General features: G+C 43.4%; 1 protein-coding gene across 5 annotated transcripts in view; it reads left to right on the top strand.

The window, feature by feature from the left end:
- GPLD1 (glycosylphosphatidylinositol specific phospholipase D1) overlaps nucleotides 1-23,912 on the top strand; it is a 128,585-nt gene that overhangs the window by 34,183 nt on the left and 70,490 nt on the right. For 4 of the 5 annotated variants that reach the window (XR_012230061.1, XM_073566125.1, XM_073566127.1 and 1 more), the window contains exons 4-10: nucleotides 5,430-5,527; nucleotides 5,685-5,795; nucleotides 8,122-8,170; nucleotides 16,846-16,900; nucleotides 21,744-21,851; nucleotides 21,934-21,961; nucleotides 22,044-22,183. Coding sequence is in view for 4 of the 5 variants with exons in the window: in XM_073566125.1 (XP_073422226.1) it covers nucleotides 5,430-5,527; nucleotides 5,685-5,795; nucleotides 8,122-8,170; nucleotides 16,846-16,900; nucleotides 21,744-21,851; nucleotides 21,934-21,961; nucleotides 22,044-22,183 (589 nt within the window). In the remaining variant the exon portion in view is untranslated. The remainder of the gene's footprint in view (nucleotides 1-5,429; nucleotides 5,528-5,684; nucleotides 5,796-8,121; nucleotides 8,171-16,845; nucleotides 16,901-21,743; nucleotides 21,852-21,933; nucleotides 21,962-22,043; nucleotides 22,184-23,912) is intronic. The other variant, XM_073566128.1, reaches the window with a different exon arrangement.

Below are 23,912 nucleotides of genomic sequence, written 5' to 3'. Positions count from 1 at the left end.
TGCACGCAATTATGTAACACGTGTGATTGCTCTATAAAAGAGTATCAGGTGTGTTAATCACGGTTGGTGATAGTTTCTCATTTGCAAGCAAGCCTGGGTAAAGAATGGAGCTGAAGGAGAGTCACGGGCAGCCCAGTCAGAGTGCTGGAGTAGCAGCTATGGTGTCTGCAAGGAGGGCTGGCATGGATTGGTGGAGTGTCAGCTATGGTGTCTGCAAGGAGGGCTGGCATTGCTTGGTGGAGTGGCAGCTATGGTGTAGAGCTGCACTCAGAATGCTGGACTCGGTTGCGGAAAGCTGGACTCAAAATGTTGGACTCTTTGGCAGAAAAGCTGGACTCATTTGCTGGACTCTGTTTCGGGACAGCTGCACGCAGGTGTGGACTCTGTTTGCTCCAAGGCTGCACTATGGTGCTGAGAAGATCCATTTCTAGACAGTACACCCATATGTTGGACTCGGTGGAGAAGATGCATGCAGGTGGTGGGCTCTGTTGCTGGGAGCGTAAGCAGCAGAGCAAAGCTAAGTGGTGTTCCCCTGTTTTGTCACTTTTCCTTATGTGTGTTTAGTGCAGTGGTGGGATTAGTTTCCACACCGACCAATTCCCTAGCGAGGGTTTAGGTGCAGGGCGAGCTAGGGATATTAGGTATCCTGATCGGCGCCCGGTGCGGAATCGGCCTAGGGTACGTTAGGAGTGTAGAGACACTGACTCAGGGGAGTGCAGGAGGTCTCCACTTCTCCGTTCCCTATCGCAGGGCCACCATTGTTATTGTTACCCAGGTTTTCCCTATTCCCTTTGTCTTATTGTATTAGTTACTGGCCTGCGGGCCGCGTCACATAGGACAATTACACGTGCCACGTCCTGTTGTATTAGTTATCGGCCTGCTGGCCGTGTCACTTAGGACGGGACACGTGACACACTGGCAATATCTCAAAAGACACCCGGGTGTCTTTTTAGTCTTCCCAGTCATCTTTATTGTAAAGTATAGAGCGGAAAATGCCTGAAGAATGGTAACGTCACTTCTTTTAACTGCTTAGCATCTTTGGAAACCTGAAGCCGAGATGCTCAAAAGAGCATCATATGCACAGAATTTTGTTTTTCACAGAAATCCATATGCTCATTCTTTTTGAGTGTTTTCTGAGCGCTTTTTCAGCTGGGCACCCTTGTGTGCATGTAAGGGAGGTCCAGGACAGTAGTAGTAGCCAAGGACACCGGGCTCTGGTGTCCTGACCTCTCCTCACAGAAAAATCATGCTCGCTAGTCAGCATACCTTTGTCTCCGGATTCAACTCCTTCAGGGTCCTCCATATGCAGTGGGAGACCGTTTCCAGGAAAATTCACATCAACTGAGACACAGTCCATCATAACTTCAACAAAGACATCTTTACTTGGTTCATTACACAGCATTTCCAAAGACTTCACTGCATTTCCAACAGGCTTCACATAACGAGGTTCCTTCTCTTTCCCTGAACTGTTTCCTCGGTTACTCTGCACGAGCCAAGATCGGACCATCCCTGATGGTTTCTCAGTTTCCTCTCTGTTCAGCTCTGCCACAGCTAAGCATCCCTCGGTCTGTTTTGCCCCAGACACAAGATCATTAGATGCCGGAGTCAGTAGCCACTGAGGATGAGTCCTGATCTGATCTACTGCTCTCTGTAATGGCCTTGCTTCTTCTCCATCTGTACTCACTGCTTCTGTGGGTTCCCCTGACCATTTTGCCCTGGTCCTAAATGTGTGTGCCCAAGCAATAAGTTGCCTCATTCTGCTGTACTAGCCCATTGCTGTGCTGTGCTGGGGCGGAGGAAGGCTGGGCTTCTCACTTGTAACGTTGCGAGACTGCTGCTGAGTCCTGGGCTTTTTGGCCATGTGGACCCTTCGGGAGCCTCTGGCCCTCTGACCTATTCTAGAAACTACCCCCTGACTTATCAAGCAGCAGCCCCTTCTCCAAAATTAACCCTGTGCTTACTCTGTCCACTAACTGTAAATTGTGTGCACAAGGATGCCCCCCATATAATGGACAATCCCACATATTACACATCCTATACTCATGTAATGTAAAACAATATTCATTTTAACAATAATGGTAATACACCAAGTGATGTAGCAGAACCAATTGATTAGACAGTGGTAATACACTATAAGAGTAGCAGTACCATAATATAATAACATATATACAATACCGTCATATATTCAATGTCAGAACTTGATAAGGAAGGAAAAGTAAAAGGGAACATCATCCTTCACCCCCTTACATGTACATACTTGTAAAGTGTATGTGTATTTCACTGCCTAGTAGATGAATTCCTTGAGGGGTCTAGTTTCCAAAACGAGGTCACTTGTGTTATTTTTTTTATGTTTTGCTCTGTCAGGGGCCCTGCAAATGTAACATGGCATTCACAATCTATTCCAGACAAATTTATGCTCCAAAAAGCAAATAGAGCCCTGTCATTTGCCCCAAAATCATTTTTGGTCCACATATGGGTTATCATCGCATTCGGGAGAAAATCAGTAACAAATTGTGAAAATTACAAATTTGGGGCTAAAACAACATTTTAGCAGAAAAAAGATCATTTTCGTTTTCAAATCCACATTTTAAAAACATCTGTGAAGCACCTCCAGGTTCAACAAGTGCAATACCCTTATATGAAATCCCATGGGTGTTTATATGGATCTATATACAGTATACAAGCTGGCCCATTGACCACGGTCTATGAGATTTTTTGCCTGGAATAGGTATATATGTGGACCACTGATATTATATATATATATATATATATATATATATATATATATATATATATATACACATACACAGTGCCTTGCGAAAGTATTCGGCCCTCTGGAACTTTTCAACCTTTTCCCACATATCATGCTTCAAACATAAAGATACCAAATGTAAATTTCTGGTGAAGAATCAACAACAAGTGGGACACAATTGTGAAGTTGAACAAAATATATTGGTCATTTTAAATTTTTGTGGAAATTCAAAAACTGAAAAGTGGGGCGTGCAATATTATTCGGCCCCTTTAACTTAATACTTTGTTGCGCCACCTTTTGTTGGAATTACAGCTGCAAGGCACTTGGGGTATGTCTCTATCAGTTTTGTACATCGAGAGACTGAAAATAAGCCTCCTGGAATGCCAAAGTAAGGAGGCTTATTTGCTCTGCAATACTCTTCTGGGAAATTTAATATGCAAATTGCCTCTTCAGAGAGAAAGAGGACTTGAACTCTTACATTCTCTTCCTGTCTGAAGAAGCAAATTGCATATTAAAACAATGTGAAATTGCTACAAAACTTTTAACCCTTCTAACATCCTGACAAAATAAAATGCTGTTTGAAAAATATACATATGTAAAGCAGACATATGGGAAATGTTATTCATTAATTATTTTGCACAGCATGACTAATTCGTTTAAGGATATAAAAATTAAAAGTTTGAAAATTGCAACATTTTCAACAATTTTTGCCAAAATGATGATATTTTCACAAATAAACACAAAAAATATTGACTGTAGTTCACCACTACCATAAAGAACAATGTGTTTCCAAAATAAAAATTCACAGAAACACTGGGATACTTTGAAGAATTCCAGAGTTTTTCTATAATATACTAGCTGAAGAGCCCGGCGTCCGGGCATAGTAACTAACTACGGTTAGTTATAACAAATTATAATGATTATATATATATATATATATATATATATATATAAAGATGAGTGTATAGCCCCTCCCACTCCACATAGCCACAATCACTATAATATCCCACATCATCCCATCAGCCAGAGCTACCGGACTACTACCCCTAATATCCCACATCGTCCCGTCAGCCAGAGCCACCGGACTACTACCCTGAATATCCCACATCATCCCTTCAGCCAGAGCGACCAGACTACTACCACTAATATCCCACATCATCCCATCACAGCCGCCGGACTACTACCCCTAATATCCCACATCATCCCGTCAGAGCCACCGGACTACTACCCCTAATATCCCACATCATCCCGTCAGCCAGAACCATCAGACTACTACCCCTTATATCCCACATCATCCCATCAGCCAGAGCCACTGGATTACTATTCCTTAATATCCCACATCATCCCATTAGCCTGGGGTCAGAACCAGAGTGCTGAGTCGAACCGTCCTAACTTCCATAACGGGGATCCCTTTAATAGAAGCCTGGGGCGAGAATCAGAGCGCTGAGGGATTTACCCTAACTTCCATACCGGAGATCCCGTTGAGAGGCCTGGGGTCAGTACCAAAGTGCAGAGAGGATTTGCCCTCACTTCGATACTGGGGATCCCTTTAAGAGGGGCCTGGGGTCAGAACCAGAGCGCTGAGTGGAATTGCCCTAACTTCCATACCAATGATCCCTTTAAGAGGCACTGGGGTCAGAACCACAGCGCTGAGTGGAGCGGTCCTATCTTCCATACCGGGAATCCCTTTAAGAGAGGCCTGAGGTCAAAACTAAAGCGCTGGATGGATTTGCCCTGACTTCCATACCAATGATCCCTTTAATAGAGACCTGGGGTCAGTACCAGAGCATTTGAAGGCAATTGCCCCAACTTCCATACCGGGGATCCCTTTAAGAGAGCCTGGGGTCAGAACCAGGACGCTGAGTGGATTTGCCCTAACTTCCATACCGGGGATCCCTTTAAGAGAGGCCTGGCTTCAGAACCAAAGCGCTGGATGGGGATTTGCCCTGACTTCCATACAATGATCCCTTTAAGAGAGGCCTGGGGTCAGAATCAGAGAGCTGAGGGATTTGCCCTGACTTCCATACCGGAGATCCCTTTAAGAGATGCCTGGAGTCAGTACCAAAGCGCAGTAGATTTGCCCTCAATTCCTTACCCGGGATCCCTTTAAGAGGGGCCTGGGGTGAGAACGAGAGTGCTTAGTGGAATTGCCCTAACTTCCATACCAATGATCCCTTTAATAGAAGCCTGGGGTCAGAATCAGAGCGCTGAGGAATTTGCCCTAACTTCCATACCGGAAATCCCTTTAAGAGGGAAGATGTGCCTATGGGATGGAGGATGTGTGATGGGCATATGGGCACGGGAGTGGAGGATTCATTTCTGTCATGTGCTCTCTGCTCCTTTCTGGGGGGCAGACAATGGCTGGGAGATTATGTTCCCGAGTATGCTAGATTTCTCCCACCATGTCAGTGTCTGTTGAGGTGGTGTTGTGGTGTGAGAAAACTGTTGCTCATAGCAACCAATCACAGCTCAGCTTCTTTTAAACAGCTTTGGTGAAATGAAAGATGCTTCATGATTGGTTGGTAATACACACACACACACACATTCAATTTTATATATATAGATACATATATAAAGATAAAAAAAACAACATTACTGCACCAAAGGGATTGAATTAATTTTTTAGTATTACATATGTTAAAATGCATAAACTAAATGGTCTCTGTGCTATCTTTAGGGAAATATCATGATGTGTCAGAAGACTCTCATTGGACACCATTTTTGGAGACTAGTGTTAATTACATAAGGAGAACATATCCACTACCCTGGAATGAGGTATTACTCAACGATATCACTGTTCTTCACATGTCAGCTGAAGTTTCCTCAAGGACCATAATTTCTTCGTTCTGACATGACACCATATCTTCCGTGTGGTGTGCCCATAGGCCACTTGTTGGGTAATTCCACATTTTTGCTCTTCACTGTGATATAGGAAGCTCAGAAACTGGTGGCCTTTCTTTTTGGTATAGCCTCCCATCAGGTGGCTGACGTGAGCTGGCACAGCTTGGGAATTGACCAAGGCTTCCTACATGCTATGGCGGAAGTAAGTACAGAGAAATATACAGAAATGTTCTCGGAATTTCACTTCTGTTGTACTACTCTAATTACATAAAAGGTAAAATGAAAACGTTGGTAGTGAATGAGATTATATAAATAATTCCTTGTTTAGCCCCTTAGCGACAGAGCCAGTTTGCAGCTTAATGACCAGGCAAATTTTTACAATTCTGACCACTGTCCCTTTATGAGGTTATAATTCTGGAACGCTTTAATGGATCCCGCTGATTCTGAGAATGTTTTTTCGTGACATATTGTACTTCATGTTAGTGGTAAAATTTCTTCGATAAGTCTTGTGTTTATTTATGAAAAAAACAGAAATATGGCGAAAATTTTGAAAATTTTGCAATTTTAAAACTTTAAATTTTTATGCCCTTAAATCAGAGAGATGTGTCACAAAAATTTCTTAATAAATAACATTTCCCACATGTCTACTTTACATCACCACAATTTTGGAAGCAACATTTTTTTTGTTAGGAAGTTATAAGGGTTAAAAGTTGACCAGCGATTTCTCATTTTTACAACAAAATTTACAAAACCATTTTTTTTAGGGACCACATCATATTTAAAGTCATTTTGAGGGGTGTACATGACAGAAAATACCCAAAAGTGGCACCATTCTAAAAACTAGACCCCTCAAGGTGCTCAAAACCACATTCAAGAAGCATATTAACCCTTTAAGTGCTTCACAGGAACTAAAGCAATGTGGAAGGAAAAAATTAACAGTTAACTTTTTTTTGCAAAAAATTTACTTCAATTTTTTTTATTTTCACAAGTGTTAAAAGAGAAAATCAACCACAAAATTGTACAATTTCTCCTGAATACGCCGATACCCCATATGTGGGGGTAAACCACTTTTTCAGCACACGCCAGAGCTCGCAAGGGATGGAGCGCCGTTTGACTTTTTCAACGCAGAATTGGCAGGAATTGAGATCGGATGCCATGTTGCGTTCGGAGAGCTCTTAATGTGCCTAAACAGTGAAAACCTCCAAAAAGTGACCCCATTTTGGAAACTAGACCCATTAAGGAACTTATCTAGATGTGTGGTGAGCACTTTGAACCTTCAAGTGCTTCACAGAAGTTTATAACGTAGAGCCATGAAAATAAATCCATTTTTTCCACAAAAATGATCTTTTCGCCCCAAAATTTTTATTTTTACAAGGGTAACAGGAGAAATCATACCCCCACAGTTGTTGTGCGATTTGTCCTGAGTACGCCGATACCCCATATGCAGACTTTGATGGAATGGTCTGCGGGCGTCATGTTGCGTTTACAGAGCCCCTGATGGGCCTAAACAGTGGAAACCCCCCACAAGTGACCCCATTTTGGAAATTAGACCCCCTAAGGAACTTATCTAGATGTGTGGTGAGCACTTTCAACCTTCAAGTGCTTCACAGAAGTTTATAACGTAGGGCCGTGAAAATAAAAAGTCTTTTTTATTTCCACAAAAGTAATTTTTTAGACCCAATTTTTAGACCCCCAAAGTTGGTAAATCGTGGAAACCCCTCAATTCTTGCTCCAACCCTAACCCCAATACACCCCTAACCCTAATCCTAACCTTAATCCCAACCCTAATCCTAACCCTAATCCTAGTTCGCCCTAAGCCTAATTCTAACCCTATCCCTAACCCGAGCCCTAACCCTAACCCTAACCCAACCCTAACCCAACCCTAACCCTAGCCCTAGCCCTAGCCCTAGCCCTAACCCTAACCCTAATGGAAAACTGAAAAAAAAAATATTTTCTTTATTTCGTTATGTTGGCCTAACTAAGGGGGTGATAAACGGGGGGGGGGGTTATGTACTATTTTGTTTATTTTGATCACGATGATGGTTTATCATCGTGATCAAAATGAATGAATGGAATCTGCCAGCCAGAGCCGGCAGATTCCCGGCGGCCTCTATTTTCCCCGGATGTGCGATCACATCAGAGGAAAGAGAAATTAAATGTAAAATCGCGGGTTTTTTTTTTGCGGTCGCCGTTATAGGGTTAATAACGGCAATCGCAAAAGCGGGGTCAGTAAAAACTGACCGATTCATGTTCTCTGGGGTCTCGGCTACCCCCGGCAGCCGAGACCCCGGACAAAAAAAATCTGACACTGGGGGGCGCTATTCACTTTCTCCACAGCGCCGTGAATTAGCGGCGCTGTGGTTTTAGTACCCTTAATTACCGCCGTTAAAAGGCGTATCGGCGGTTGTTAAGGGGTTAATTTATATTCTTCTTGTAACAAGTTTTATACATCATTTCTATTTCCTTTTCATGTCTAATGGATTCATTGCTATAATTTCATATCGATTATTATATTTTTTTTTCTCCAGATTGATTTTCATGGTTCATATGCTGAAGCACATCAGGCTGGTGATTTTGGTAAATCCGAGTTTACTTTTAACTTACAATATAATTACTTAGAATTAGCTCCTTTCAATAAGTAAATAGTCTTATCTTTTAATTTTATATATGGTGCAATATATTAACTATTAACAGACTTCAGTAATTTATTTCCCATTAAACTGAGTATACATTAGCAGGATCTTTTTTCACCCCTTCAAAACATATGATGTTTATTTTATATGTCATGTCTCTGCCTTTGATGCGGACTCGGACACCGAGCCCAGCATCTTTCCCAGGAGATGATGGCTGATTTATTTAGCCATCATCTGCCTCTAACAGCCACTGGTGGAGCGTAGCTCTGCCCACAGATGTTAAATGTTGCCATCAGTCTCTGACAGCAGCATTTAACAAACATCGGCTGGAGGCGCATCATTCTATGCAGCCATAGGGACGCCATGATGCAAACGTGGGGAGCCGATGGGCTGCTATGATAACGGGGGTCTGCTGATGACCCCCATGCCTGTCATTACGATTCTCCTCTGTACGCCAGCGTTTAACTGGCATTTATAGAAGATAGTGATTTCGCTATACATAGCACTGCCGATGGACTCAGTATTGAGTAGAAGGACCCTTTTGAGCTAGTACAGCCATAAGTCTTCTTGGGAATGATGCACCAAGTTTTTCACACCTGGATTTAGGAATCCTCTGCCATTCTTCCTTGCAGATCCTCTCCAGTTCCATCAGGTTGGATGGTGAATGTTGGTGGACAGTCATTTTCAGGTCTCTCCAGAGATGCTCAATTGGGTTTAGGTCAGGGCTCTGGCTGGGCCATTAAAGAATGGTCACAGAGTTGTTCTGCATCCACTCCTTTGTTATTTTAGCTGTGTGCTTAGGGTCATTGTCTTGTTGGAAGGTGAACCGTCAGCCAAGTCTGAGGTCCAGAGCACTCTGGAAGAGGTTTTCATTCAGGATATCTCTGTACTTGGCCGCATTCATGTTTCCTTCAATGGCAACCAGTCGCCCTGTCCCTGCAGCTGAAAAACACCCCCATAGCATGATTCTGTCACCACGTTTCACTGTTGGGATTGTATTTGGCAGGTGATGAGCAGTGCCTGGTTTTCTCCACACATACTGCTTAAAATTATCACCAAAAAGGTCTATCTTTGTCTCATCAGACCACAGAATCCTATTTCTCATAGTCTGGGAGTCCTTCATGTCTTCTTGTGTTTTTTAGCAAACTCTATGCAGGCTTTCATATGTCTTGCACTGAAGAGCGGTTTCCGTCAGGACACTCTGCCATAAAGGCCCGACTGGTGGAGAGCTGCAGTGATAGTTGACTTTGTGGAACTTTCTCCCATCTCCCTACTGCATCTGTGGCGCTCAACCACAGTGATCTTGGGGTTCTTCTTTACCTCTCTCACCAAGACTCTTCTCCCACGATTGCTCAGTTTGTCTGGACAGCCAAGTCTAAGACGACTTCTGGTGGTCCCAAACTTCTTCCATTTAAGCATTGCGGAGGTCACTGTGCTCTTAGGATCCTTGAGTACTGCAGAAATTATTTTATAACCTTGGCCAGATCTGTGCCTTGCCAAAATTCTGTCTCTGGACTCCTTAGCCAAGTCCTTTGACCTCATGTTTCTCATTTGGTCTGACATGCGCTGTGAGGTCTTATATTGATGGGTGTGTGCCCTTACAAATCAAGTCCTAGCAGTTTAATTAAACACAGCTGGACTCCAATGAAGAAGTAGAACCATCTCAAGGAGGATCACAAGGAAAAGGACAGCATGTGACTTAAATATGAGTGTCTGACCAAAGGGTCTGAATATTTATGACCATGTGATATTTCAGTTTTTCTTTTTTTAATTAAATTTGCAAAAATTTCTACGTTTGTTTTTTTCCATCAAGATGGGGTGCAGAGTGTACATTACTGGGGAAAAAAAAAAACTTTTTTGAATTTATCAAATGGCTGCAACAAAATAAAGAGTGAAAAATTTAAAGGGGTCTGAATACTTTCTGAACCCACTGTATATATATTAACAGTTTTTTTTTATCTGGCTTTAATTTGAAGTAATATCTCACTCTAGCTTTATTCATTAATAATAAATGTAATATTATAGTCCTACAGTAAATCCCATTATTTGATTGCCGAACATTTTTTAAAGAGTAACTAAAAAGCCGGATTACTTACCGGTAATGCTCTTTTAATGAGTCCACGACAGCACCCACTGGAGGTATCGGATCCGCCCATTTGGAACAGGAAACCCTACAGGAAAGATAAAAGGGGCGGTCCGCCTTTCCTCCTCAGTTTTACGTTTCAGAGTACCAGAAGGACCGCCAAGGATTAGGCAATGTTCTCTTATTTTAACATCTTTCTTATCCATTATTTGGTTAATATACTTTAACTATTAATATCTTTAGGGAGGGAAGTGAGCGGGTGCTGTCGTGGACTCATTAAAAGAGCATTACCGGTAAGTAATCCGGCTTTTTACTCTTCGCCACGACAGCACCCACTGGAGAGATTCCAGAGACCATCACCTGGGTGGGACCACCGTGCCAAGGATAGTCCTGCCAAAGCTTAAGTCAGAGGTTGATGAAAGATCAAGTCTGTAGTGCTTATAGAAGGTAGAAGGGGATGACCAAACTGCCGCCTTACATATAGTTTCAATCGGAACATCTCCCTTTTCCGCCCAAGAGGTTGCCATTGCCCTGGTGGAATGCGCCCTGATGTTCCCTGGAGGATCTTCGTTTTTTGCGGAGTAGGCTAAACGAATGGCCTCTCTGATCCACCGGGAAATGGTACTCTTCGTGACTCCATACCCCTTCTTACAGCCCTGAAATGAAACAAATAGGGCCCTGCTCTGCCTCCAACTGTTGGACCTCTCAATACATTTTAGGACAGTTCTTTTGACGTCCAGAGTATGGAACTTCTGCTCTTCCGGAGTAGAGGGATTTTTATAGAAGGTTGGGAGGAGTATCTCCTGAGATCTATGGTATTTTGTTGCCACTTTTGGCAGGTAGGCAGGGTCTGGTTTTAATACTAATCTGTCTTGGTATTCTTGGAAAAAAGGTGGATCTATTGACAAGGCCTGAATATCACCCACTCTTCTAGCTGAGGTCAGTGATACTAAGAGGGCCATTTTAAGTGCTAAGTATTTGAAGGGTATTGTGTCGATCGGCTCAAAGGGGTCTACCGTTAGGGCGTCTAAGACCAGATTTAGATCCCATGTAGGGACGGAGGGTATGTGGATTGGAGCTATTCGTTCACATGCTGTAATAAAACGAGTTATCCACTTGTTGCCTGCTATATTATGGCCATATAGTGCTCCTAATGCCGATATTTGTACTCTCAGTGTATTTACTGCTAAGCCTAAGTCTTTCCCCTTCTGCAGAAATTCCAAGATTGGGATTATCGGAACTTCTGTTGTATGAGGTACTGTATGGAATTGAAGAAATTTTTTCCATATTCTAGTGTAAATTTGGGTTGTGGACTGTTTTCTACTTTGTAGTAGTGTAGTAATTAAGGACTCCGAGAATCCTCTTGTCCTCAATAACTGCCTCTCAAATTCCACGCCGTCAAGTGCAAGCTGAGCACTTGAGGGTGGAAAAAGGGGCCTTGGGAGAGTAGATTGGCAGTCGGAAGGACCCAAGGATCTGTTATCGACATAATCTGCAGCCACGAAAACCACGGTCTTTTTGGCCAGAACGGTGCTATTAAGATTATTCTTGCTTTGTCGTCTCTGATCTTCCGAATTACTTGAGGTAGGAGGATCAATGGAGGGAATGCATACGCTAGGTTGAAATTCCATGGAACTAGAAAGGCGTCCAGTATGTTTGGGTGATCTGACGGAGATAGGGAGGCAAAAGTTTTTATCTGCCTGTTCTCTCTTGTGGCGAAAAGATCCACCTCGGGTTGTCCCCATACGGCTACTATGTCCCTGAAGACCTTCCGATTGAGGCACCACTCTCCTTGTCGTAGAGTGTGACGGCTTAGGAAGTCTGCCTTTTGATTGCTCTCGCCTCTTATATGAAGGGCCGAGAGGGACAAAAATAGTTTTCTGCTAAGTTTAAAATTCTTGCCGCTGAAGACATCAGAGTCTCTGATCGAGTTCCTCCTTGTCTGTTTATATATGCCACTGTGGTGGTATTGTCCGACAGGATCCTTACATGCTTCTGTTGGAGCTGCGGAAGGAAGTTGTATAGAGCATAGAACACTGCAGTCAGTTCTTTTAAATTAGATGAGTAATCACATTCCTCTTTACTCCACCTTCCCTGATAAAACCCATTCTCCATGTGGGCTCCCCAGCCCTGGGGACTGGCATCGGTGGTTACGATACAGGATGGAACTATAACCCATGGAACTCCTGAACATAAATGATCATCGTCTAACCACCACTCTAGGGAAGTCAAGACTTCTTGTGACAGGGTTATTTTGCTCTGTAAATGACCACTATGTTGCTTATCCTCCTGGAGGATCTGGTGTTGTAGCGTACGGACATGGTACTGGGCCCACCGGACTGCCGGGGTGCAAGAATTTAGTGATCCTAATAGTGACATTGCTCCTCTTAAGGATACACGTGGTTTATCTATAGCTGCTTGTATTTTTTGTTTTGTGAGGATGATTTTTACCTGGGGTAGTAGACATCTCTGGGTCAAGGAATCTAGTTGAAATCCTAGAAATGTCTGGAGAGATTGCGGATCGAGTCTGGACTTTTGGATATTGATGATCCAGCCAAGGCTCTGAAAAGAGGAGATTGCGTCAGTCACGCGTTCAGTACATTGTTTGACTGAATTCCCAATTACTAGGAAGTCGTCTAGATATGGTACAATTAGTGTGTCCTTTTGGCGAAGGTAGGCCATCACTTCTGCCATCACCTTGGTAAATATTCTCGGTGCCGTGGAAAGCCCGAAGGGCATGGCCGCGTATTGGAAATGACGAATCCTTCCCTCGACTTCCACTGCGACTCTTAGGTATTTCTGGAATCTGTTGTGTATAGGGAGATGATAATAAGCATCTTTTAAATCAATCCCTGCCATTACGCAATTTGGGAAAAGAAGCTTTATAGTGGATCTGATTGATTCCATTTTGAACTTATAATTTTTTATAAATGAATTTAGCTTCTTTAAATTAATAATGGTTCTAAATGTACCGTCTGGTTTAGACACCAAAAACAGGGGAGAGTAAAAGGCTGTGTGCACACGCTGCGGATTTTGCTGCGGTTCCGCAGCGGTTTTGGCCGCTGCGGACCCGCAGCAGTTTTTGCTGCGGTGTACAGTACAATGATTCCCTATGGGAATCAAAAACCGCAGTGCAGACGGTGCGGAATTTTCCGCGCGGATTATCTGCGGTTTTCAATCCGCAGAAAGAATTGACATGTCAATTCTTTCTGCGGATTCTCCTGCGGTTTGCCATCTCCTCCATTGAGGAGATGAAAAACCGCAGGGCAAAACCGCAGAGCAATCCGCAGGTAAAACCGCAGGTCTTTTGACCTGCGGTTTCACCTGCGGATTGTACAAAATCCGCGCGGATGAATCCGCACCTTTTCCGCAGCGTGTGCACACAGCCAAAGCCTCTACCTTGTTGTTCCTCAGGGACGTCAACTAAAACTTTTTTAGCTAGCAGGACTCGAATCTCGTCTTCGAGAGCCTTTTGCTGAAGTGAGGAATTAAGGCGAGTTATAACAAAGAACTCATAGGGGATCCGAAGGAATTCAATCTTTATTCCTTCCTTGATTATATTCAAAATCCATGGGTTTAACATAATCTGTTCCCACTTGGTAAAAAAAAATTTTAATCTACCCCCAACTGGTGGGTCTAAACTTTTAATTTTTTTCTCTCCTATATGTTGGCCCTCTGAAGATGGTACCCTTCTGCTTTTCGTCTTTCGTGGCCCATCTGTTCGTTCTGTCCGATTGCCTTCTTCTCCCGAATGGCCATCTTTTAAAGGTTTTCCTATAAAACGGAATGGGAGAATCACTGAAGGCCTTTTTCCTTTCTTTTGCCTTGGCGAGAATTTCGTCTAAGGCTTTTCCGAAGAGGAACTCACCCTCGCATGGGGTTGCACTAATTTTGGATTTTAACTGTGCATCCCCTTTCCAGCTCTTTATCCACAGCGCGCGTCTGGCGTTATTCACCAGGGCTGCCGACCTTGCTGCCAGTCTTAGGGTGTCCGCTGAAGCGTCTGCCATAAAGGCAGCTGCCCCTCTTATCAACGGGATGGCTGCACGCAGTTTCTCCCTTGACACTCTTTGCTCAATCTGCTGGTCTAATTGATCTAGCCATACCAGCATTGACCTAGCAGTACATGTGCTGGCTATTGCGGGTTTGAATACCCCGGTGGTGGATTCCCAGGACCTTTTGAGCGAAGATTCAGCCTTTCGGTCCAATGGGTCTGCTAACAATCCTGCGTCCTCGACCGGGATCGAGGTTTGTTTGGAAGTGGAGGATATGACAGCGTCCACCTTTGGTATTTTAGTCCATTTTAATAGATCTTCATCAGTGAACGGATACTTCTGTTTTGAAGCGGATGGGAGAAAACCCCTCTGGTCGTGTTTTTCCCACTCTCTTTTGATGAGATCTTTAATTGCCGGTATCACTGGAAATGATCTCCTCTTTTTCTCTGCCAATCCCGCAAACATAATGTCCTGCGCGGTCTGGGCTCCCCTTTCCTCTTCACACCCCATAGTATTTCTAACCGCTTTTACCAGGTTATCTACGCTGTCCAGTGGAAAACATGCGCGTCCTTCCACCTCCGAGGATGATGATGAGGACGTGGATGCGGAGCCTGAGATTAACTCCTGTTCTTCCTCTGACTCTGAACTAACAATGACCTGTTTTCTATGACTGGACTCTGCGGGAGTGCTGGCGCGGTTGATGGCTTGTATTTCCTCCCTAATTATGGCTCGGATATCCTTAGAAGATATCGTCGACCCCTGCCTGGTCTCTTTAATGCATTGTTTGCAGAGTTTTTTGGGGTAGGAGTCAGGGAGAGGCTCTGAACATAATGCGCATTCTTTATGTTTTGTTTTTCCTTTTTTCTTTGACTGAAGTGGGAGGTCAAAGGTAAAGAGAGGGGGGAGGGGGGGAGGAGAGGAGGTTAGCTTAATAGGTAGAGCATATGCTTTGCACACTCACCCAGTGAAGCTTAATACCGGTTCGGATGGCTGAGACGGTTTGGATCGGGTTTCTGCTGCCTCGCTCCTGCGGGCAGTCTCTGTCCTGGCGCTGCGGTCCCTGGTGGAGTTGCCCCCAGCTGAATCCCCTGCTGGGGTCTGCGACTCTGCGGGGGACGACATGTTCCAACGTTGCAGCGCTGCAGCGCTGTTTTATCTGTACACTTATCGTACCCCCGGAAGTCGCCCTGTCACAGGGCGCATGCGCCGCGTCATCGCCATCTTACCCCGGAAGTTCAACCATTACTTCCGGGGTATAGGAGCGTCGGGCGCCGGCCTGCTCCCGCGCCACCGCTATTGACACGCGCGGCTCGCGCGCTCATGGCCTCACCATCCACGTTATACCCCCACCGATGGGGATGGGGGGGAGGGATCTCCCGGATGCCAGACCGGCCCGCTCCCTGGTAAGACCGGGCGGCCCTCCCCGGACCCGGCCATTACCACTATGCCACCAGACGAGGGGGGAGCCGTCAAACGGAGTCTCCCCCGACGCTGCTTCCGGACCGCAGCCCCTGCCGTTCCCGAAGAGACCGCACAGGCGGATGCATGGCCCAGGTAAGATCCTGCAGGATCCTGCTCCATTTGGAACAGGAAACCAAAAACTGAGGAGGAAAGGCGGACCGCCCCTTTTATCTTTCCTGTAGGGTTTCCTGTTCCAAATGGGCGGATCCGATACCTCCAGTGGGTGCTGTCGTGGCGAAGAGTAAAATTCTGCATTTTATTATATTTTGCATGCACTTCACATGCCTGTAGATCGGTAGGGGTCTTAAGACCCAGGACTGCACAAATCTCCTGACATTTAAAGTGCCTGAAAAATATAAAAAATGCAAAAAAGTTTAGATAATTTTGAAAGCGTAGTATAACAAAGTATAACACACTTCCTCCTTCCTTTTTGTTTGTCCTGAGGAAGAAGTTTGTTATATTTTGAAACGCGTCGACAATAAGCTTTCTTTATCTTGGATCCTGATTTCTTTTTAACACCCATAGGTGTTCAGCACAGTGCAGAAATTAAACCCCTTTTTTCCTTGCAATTGCATTATCCTATTGTTGACATAGGAGATGATAGGTTGGTGCTCATAAGTTTCTCTAGAGAGAGTAGACGGGAAGAGCTTGAGGCAGACACAGATATTCTGCTGTAAATTCATCTCCTATCTCCGTAGTGGGAAAATCTGTAGTCAAGGAAGATAGATATTAGGAGAGAATTCAGAATTTTGAGCATAAAGGATTAGTCCAGGAGGAGAAAGATGTAGCTTTCTCTGTTAAGATATATTACAAAGCTGCTTATTTTTTATGTGTACTATTAAGCTATGAAAAGAAATTAAAATGATGGTTACTCTTTAAGCTTTGCCCTTTACAGGAATATTCCCAAACCAACCTAAAATGCCTCTTTTTATTAAAAATGTTGCATAGGTCTTATTCTTTTCAAAGATAACTGGAAGATATGGTGTAGATTGTGTACAGCAAAACCATCAATTCTATGTCTAATGTCAAATTTGCACAATATCAAAATATGTTTTTCTGTTTTTTTCTTGTATTTTGCAGGTGGAGATGTGATCAGTCAATATGAAGTTAACTTTGATTATTTAGAGAAAAAATGGTGAGCAGCATCTTCTATAATATCTCTGACTCCATTGTCTTGCCCAGAGAGGAGTGATGAGCCTGCCAGATAAACATAAACTGTATATACATATAACACTCCTGTGTTATTTTATGTACCACAATTTACATGTATATTTACATGCTATGTTGCCTCAGACAAAAGCTCTCACTCTTTCCACATCATGTTTTTTGTACTTGTATATTGTAATTCATTTTTTTTCAGTTACTGCTTTACCTACACATATATTAAAACAGATGACCACCCATTTCAGTCCCTTTCTATTCAGTGAAATTAATAAAACCCTTAAAGGGGTTTACGATACTTTAAACATCTGTCACGACTCTGTTGTTGGGTGTCCCAGGACCAGGGGCTCCTTCCCTGTCTCTAACGCTAGGGGTGTCCTAGCTCGCCCTGTTACCCGGATTACTTCTGATGGTGAAGACTCCAAGGCTACATAACTTGCCTTAGCTCCTGAATCCACTTTGTCTTTACCTTTCCCCCACCAAGAGAAGAGGGGAGTAGTAATGTACCATAATACACCAACCTGACTAACAAGGTAATATGAACAGGGGTAATGAAAAATATCAGACATACAAATATACTCACACAGACAACATAGGAATGCATCGGGGAGTGGAGGATGGGGTTAAACCAAAGTAGGAGAAGAAAGGGAATTATCACACACTCAAAACCTATCAACAGCCACAGATAAATCCACCAAACGCCTTCTCCAACAACAGCCAACATCCTCCAGCAATGCAGCATAAGCAGTCTGACAATGAGTGCTATCCAGGGTCCAAATTATATAGGGGATGGGAGTGGCTAACAGTGTACAGCTGAGAGCCTAAACCCTCCAGGAGCTCTTAACTTAGCAGATTGACCCCTGCACTGTCAAAATAAATTTACACCATTTAATACGAAGGTGAAGTGCTTCTAAACAGTGCAGGGTAGGAGAAATCAGACGCTGCAGTCTTCTGGCTCCTCTCTGTCATGGTAAACCGTGACAATGTCCTGTATAAATATCTGTTTTTAAACCTTAACTTACCACTTTTGTAATTTGATTTATCTGAAAATGTCTTAAGGTATGTTCACACTTTGCGTTTTTTTTGCTATTTCTCCCTTGCGTTTTTTTTCCTTGAAAAACGCAGCACTTCACTGTCCCAGCAAAGTAAATGAGATCACTGAAGTCTCATGTACGTGTTGCTTATTTTTTCCCTTGCAGATTCCAGTATTTTCATATCTGCAGTATGTCAATTCTTTTAGCGCTTTGGCAGTTTTTTCACCCATTCTAATGAATTGGAAAGAATGCATTTAAAATGATTGCAAAAATTAGGCAAAAATGCACAGTTTTTATGCAGCATTTTTTCTGCCAAAAGACTTGAAATGTCTTCAACACATTTTTAACGTCCACATATCCTCACTGTTCTCCCTGTACTATATAGCTAATCCCTGTATCTGTTTTCTTACTTTACTTCTCGAGCCCTCCTCGAGCCCTCCTGCTCCATCTCACTGCGTCATCTTCCTGGAAGAAAATGGCGGGTGCATGCGCAGTGCGCCCGCCAAGATCTGCTGCCTGGTACCCGACAACAATAGGAAATTTTTCCTATTGGTTTATTCTGATCACTGTGATAGACCCTTTCACAGTAGTCAAAATAAAAAAATAGTAAATCAAACCCCCATTTGTCACCTCCTTAGTTTGATCAAAAATTCTAAAATAAAAAAATTGTAATTATTTCCATTCTTTGCTGTTAGGGTTGGGGTTAGGGCTGTAATTAGGGTTGTGTTGCGGTTAAAGTTGGCTTTAGAGTTGTGTTAGGCTTAGGGTTGTGTTAGGGTTAGGGTTGTGTTATGGTAGGGGTTAGGGTTTTGTTACGGTTAGGGTTGGGGTTGTGTTAGGGTTGGAGTTGGGGTTGTGTTAAGGTTGGGGTTGGGCTTAGAGCTATGTTAGGGTTTTGTTAGGTTTAGGGTTGGGGTTAGGGTTGTGTTAAGGTTAGGGTTGAGGTAAGCGTGGGGTTTTTGTGTTAGGGGTGTGCTAGGGTTAGGAATGGGGTTAGGTTGTGTTAGGATTAGAGTTAGAATAGTTTTTTTTCAAAAATAAAAAAATTAAAAAAATTATGACGATATGACGGCTTGTGTTGAGTGCAAAAGTACTCACTACTTGAGTTTGCATCAGGTGCCCTGGTATGCACTAAGGAACGCAGATCCCTGCATGTGTTTTGGGGTGTCTAATAGCTACAAAACATGCGGGGCAGTGACTCGAGCATGTCACTCGAGCACCCTCGATATTCGGTGCATACCCGAGTGCCCGTAGCAAACTAGAGTAGCGAACACTTGTGCTCAACACCAATGACGACATATTCAATATGAGGACCTAATGTTATCAATTTCTGTGTCGTACCTGTGGGTTCAAAATGCTCACTATATCCTTTGATAAAATCCTTGAAGGGTGTGGTTTCCAAAAGGCGGTCACTTGTGGGGGGTTTCCACTGTTTAGGCACATCAGGGGCTCTCCAAATGTGACATAGTGTCCGCTATCGATTCCAGCCAATTTTGCTTTCAAAAAGTCAAGCATTGCTCCTTCCCTTCTGAGCCCTGCCGTGCGCCCAAATAGTAGTATTCCCCCACATATGGAGTATCAGCGTGCTCAGGAGAAATTGAATAACAAATTTTATGGTCCATTTTCTCTTGTTAACCTTGTGAACATAAAGTTTGGGTCTAAAGTAAATTTTTTTGTGAAAAAAGTTAAATGTTAATTTTTTCCTTCCACGTTGCTTCAGTTCTCGTGAAGCACCTGAAGAGTTAATAAACTTCTTGAATGTGGTTTTGAGCACCTTGAGGGGTGCAGTTTTTAGAAATGTGTTGTTTTTGGGTACTTTCCATCATATAGACCCCTGAGTCACTTCAAATGTGTTGTGGTCCCTAAAAAAAAAATGGTTTTGTGAATTTTGTTTGAAAAATGAGAAATCGCTGGTCAAATTTTATCCCTTATAACATCCTAACAAAAAAAAATATGTTTCCAAAATTGTGCTGATCTAAAGTAGACATGTGGGAAATTTTATTTATGAACTATTTTGTTTAACATAACTCTCTGATTTAAGGGAAAATAAATTAAAAGATTGAGAATTGCTAAATTTTTGCCAAATTTCCATTTTTTTCATAAATAAATGCAAGTCGTATTGAAGAAATTTTACCATTACCATAAAGTACAATATGTCACGAAAAAAAAGATCTCAAAATTAGTGGGATCCATTGAAGCGTTCCAGAGTTATTACTACATAAAGTGACACTGATCAGAATGGTAAAAATTGCCTTGGTCATTAAGGTCAAAATTGGCTCGGTCACTAAGGGGTTAATGTCCCTCTAGAGTCCTACTGTATGTCCCAGCCCAAATGTCTGAACAGGTAAATACAATATTTTGCTTGGTATATTACTTATTAGAGCTCCATTCATTGCTAACCTACGGATAGTCACAAATATATTCATGTACTGGAAAACTTGTCAAAATTGTGTTTTTCAGTCTAAGGCCACAATCACACATTCAGTATTTGGTTAGTATTTTACCTCAGTATTTGTAAGCTAAAACCAGGAATGGATGAAAAATGCAGAAGTGGTGACGTGTTTCTAGAAATGCTGAGGTGAAAAACTGACCAAACACTGAACATGTGAACGTGGCCTAATAATGTATATCAATATCAGCCTGGGACAGCTCATAGAATCCCACAGGTTGCAGTATCACTATGCCGATGACACGCAGATCTACCTATCTGGACCTGACCTCTCCTCCTTACTTACCAAAATCCCACAATGTCTGTGTGCTATTTCAGCTTTCTTCTCTGCTCGCTTTCTAAAACTGAACATGGACAAAACAGAATTCATAATCTTTCCCCCACCTCACTCTACCCCTCCACCAGACCTATCCATCAATGTGAACAGCTGCTCACTTTCCCCAGTCCCGCATGCTCGGTGCCTCGGGGTGATCCTTGACTATGCCCTCTCTTTCAAGCCACATATCCAAGCCCTCGCCTCCTCCTGCCATCTCAAACTCAAAAATATGTCCCGGATCCGTGCATTCCTTGACCATGAAATCACAAAAACACTAGTGCACGCCCTTATCATCTCCCGCCTTGACTACTGCAACCTCCTACTCTCTGGTCTCCCCTCTAGTACTATGGCACCACTCCAGTCCAACCTGCATTCTGCTGCCCGACTAATCCACCTGTCTCCCAGTTATTCCCCAGCCTCTCCTCTCTGCCAAGCTCTTCATTGGCTTCCTATTGTCCAGAGGCTCCAGTTCAAAACCCTAACTATGATACACAAAGCCATCCACAACCTGTCTCCTCCATACATCTGTGACATGGTCTCCTGGTACTTACCTACACACAACCTTCGATCCTCTCAAGATCTCCTTCTCTACTCCCCTCTTATCTCTTCTTCCCACAACCGCATACAAGACTTCTCCCGTGCTTCCCCCATGCTCTGGAACTCTCTACCCCAACACATCAGACTCTCGCCTACCATGGAAACCTTCAAAAAGAACCTGAAGACCCACCTCTTCCGACAAGCCTACAACCTGCAGTGATGCTCAGTCTACTGAACCGCCACACGACCAGCTCTACCCTCTCCTACTGTATCCTCACCCATCTCCTGTAGACTGTGAGCCCTCGCGGGCAGGGTCCTCTCTCCTTCTGTACTTGTGTGTCCCTTGTCTTACACATGTTTATTATACTTGTCTATATTTCCCCTTTTCACATGTAAAGCGCTATGGAATAAATGGAGCTATAAAAATGTATAATAATAATAATGAGTCACACAAACATGGCTATGTTTTCTTCTTCTCTAGGTATATACCAGTTAAGGACCTCTTGCACATATATCAGGAGCTTTACAACAAGACGGTCATAACAGAGAATGTAATCATTGAGTGCACTTATATACTTTATCTTGAACTGTGAGTACTACAACTTTGTAGTTTCAGAGTAACTTTTATAAAGCAATGATCATTTTTAATATTTTTATTATTCCTTTTTTAGTTATGGAGAATATATGGCTGTATCTAAGGTATAAAAATGAACACAAATTAAATATCTGAAAAATCAAAAATAGTTGGTCCATATTTGTCCTGTTTTTCATGGTCCATCAGCTTTACTCAACATATGCTAGAAAATCGCCCTTCCTGGTGGAGAGATTCCATGAATATTTTCTTGGTGGTGTGGATGACATGGCTGCTTGGTCAGCAAACATATTTCATATAATGAGCTTCCTTTTAGACAATGGCACAAGGTATGTTATAAATTTCTAGATTTCTTGGTAATTTCAGGTTGAAAGGAAATATTACAAGGCTTTTTTAGTCATGAACATTCATCATCTATCCATTACTTGGATAATAAACGATGAATCAGTGTGGTCTCCCCACACTTCTGCTCCATACAATTTAGCTGTTTTCCTAAACCCCAAAGAATTGTACAGAGCAGAATGGAGGATGTTCAGCCACCTCGTCCTTACTGCTTATGGAATACTGTGGAGGGATTTAGGGATCATGGGGGTCCAAGTCATTGGAAAAGCTTGAAGCTCTCCAAAGAAATGGTCTTTTCTCATGGACCAAAGAGACCTTTTGGGTCCTACTAAAACCAGGGCTCAGGAGCGACTGCAAACCCTGCATCCCCTACAGTTATGCCCCTGTTCCTAACATTGGACACTATTTGACCTAACATTTAACACATATCCCATAAATATGTGATAACTAGCTGAAGAGCCTGGTGCTGCCCGGGCATAGTAACTAACTGTGGTTAGTTGTAGCAAATTATAATTATCCTCCATCCCATAGTCCCGTGCCCATATACCCATCACACATCCTCCATCCCATAGTCCCATGCCCATATACCCATCACACATCCTCCATCCCATAGTCCCATGCCCATACACCCATCATACATATTCGCCATCCCACAGTCGAGTGCCCATATACCCATCATACATATCCGCCATCCCATAGGCCCGTGCCCATATACCCATCATACATATCCTCCATCCCATAGTCCAGTGCCCATATACCCATCACACATCCTCCATCCCATAGTCCCATGCCCATATACCCATCATACATATTCTCCATTCCATAGTCGAGTGCCCATATACCCATCGCACATCCTTCATCTCATAGTCCCATGCCCATATACCCATCATACATATCCTCCATCCCATAGTCCCGTGCCCATATACCCGTCATACATATCCTCCATCCCATAGTCCCGTGCCCATATACCCATCATACATATCCTCCATCCCATAGTCCCGTGCCCATATACCCATCACACATCCTCCATCCCATAGTCTCGTGCCCATATACATATCCACCATCCCATAGTCCTGTGCCCATATACCCGTCAAACATATCCTCCATCCCATAGTCAAGTGCCCATATACCCATCACACATCCTCCATCCCATAGTCCCGTGCCCATATACATATCCGCCATCCCATAGTCCTGTGCCCATATACCCATCATACATATCCTCCATCCCATAGTCCAGTGCCCATATACCCATCACACATCCTCCATCCCATAGTCAACCATTATGACATCATAATGAGCGGTGGCGGGGCTTGTGACCTATGATGACATCAGCGCCGCCATGGCAACTGTTGTGACATCATAATGAGGGGCGGGGCTTGATACACACACACTGCTTCCCCAGTATGCAAATAGGGACATTATGACATCACAATGAGGGGCGGGGCTTGACATGCACACACTTTTTCCCCCAGCATGTAGATAGGGGCAAAATTGTTTGGTGAATTGGAACGCACGGGGTTAAAATTTCACCTCACAACATAGCTTAGGACGCTCTCGGGGTCCAGACGTGTGACTGTGCCAAATTTTGTGGCTGTAGCTGCGACGGTGCGGATGCCTATCCCGGACATACACACATACACACACACATACACACACACACACATACACACATACATACACACATACATACACACATACATACACACTTTGAGCTTT

Source organism: Dendrobates tinctorius, unplaced genomic scaffold (assembly GCF_039654945.1).
Source record: "Dendrobates tinctorius isolate UK_male_01 unplaced genomic scaffold, ASM3965494v1 ptg000004l, whole genome shotgun sequence".
NCBI classification, from domain to species: Eukaryota; Metazoa; Chordata; class Amphibia; order Anura; family Dendrobatidae; genus Dendrobates; species Dendrobates tinctorius.
Note: the sequence above shows the minus strand (reverse complement) of the source record. Positions and strands in the feature narration are given on the sequence as shown.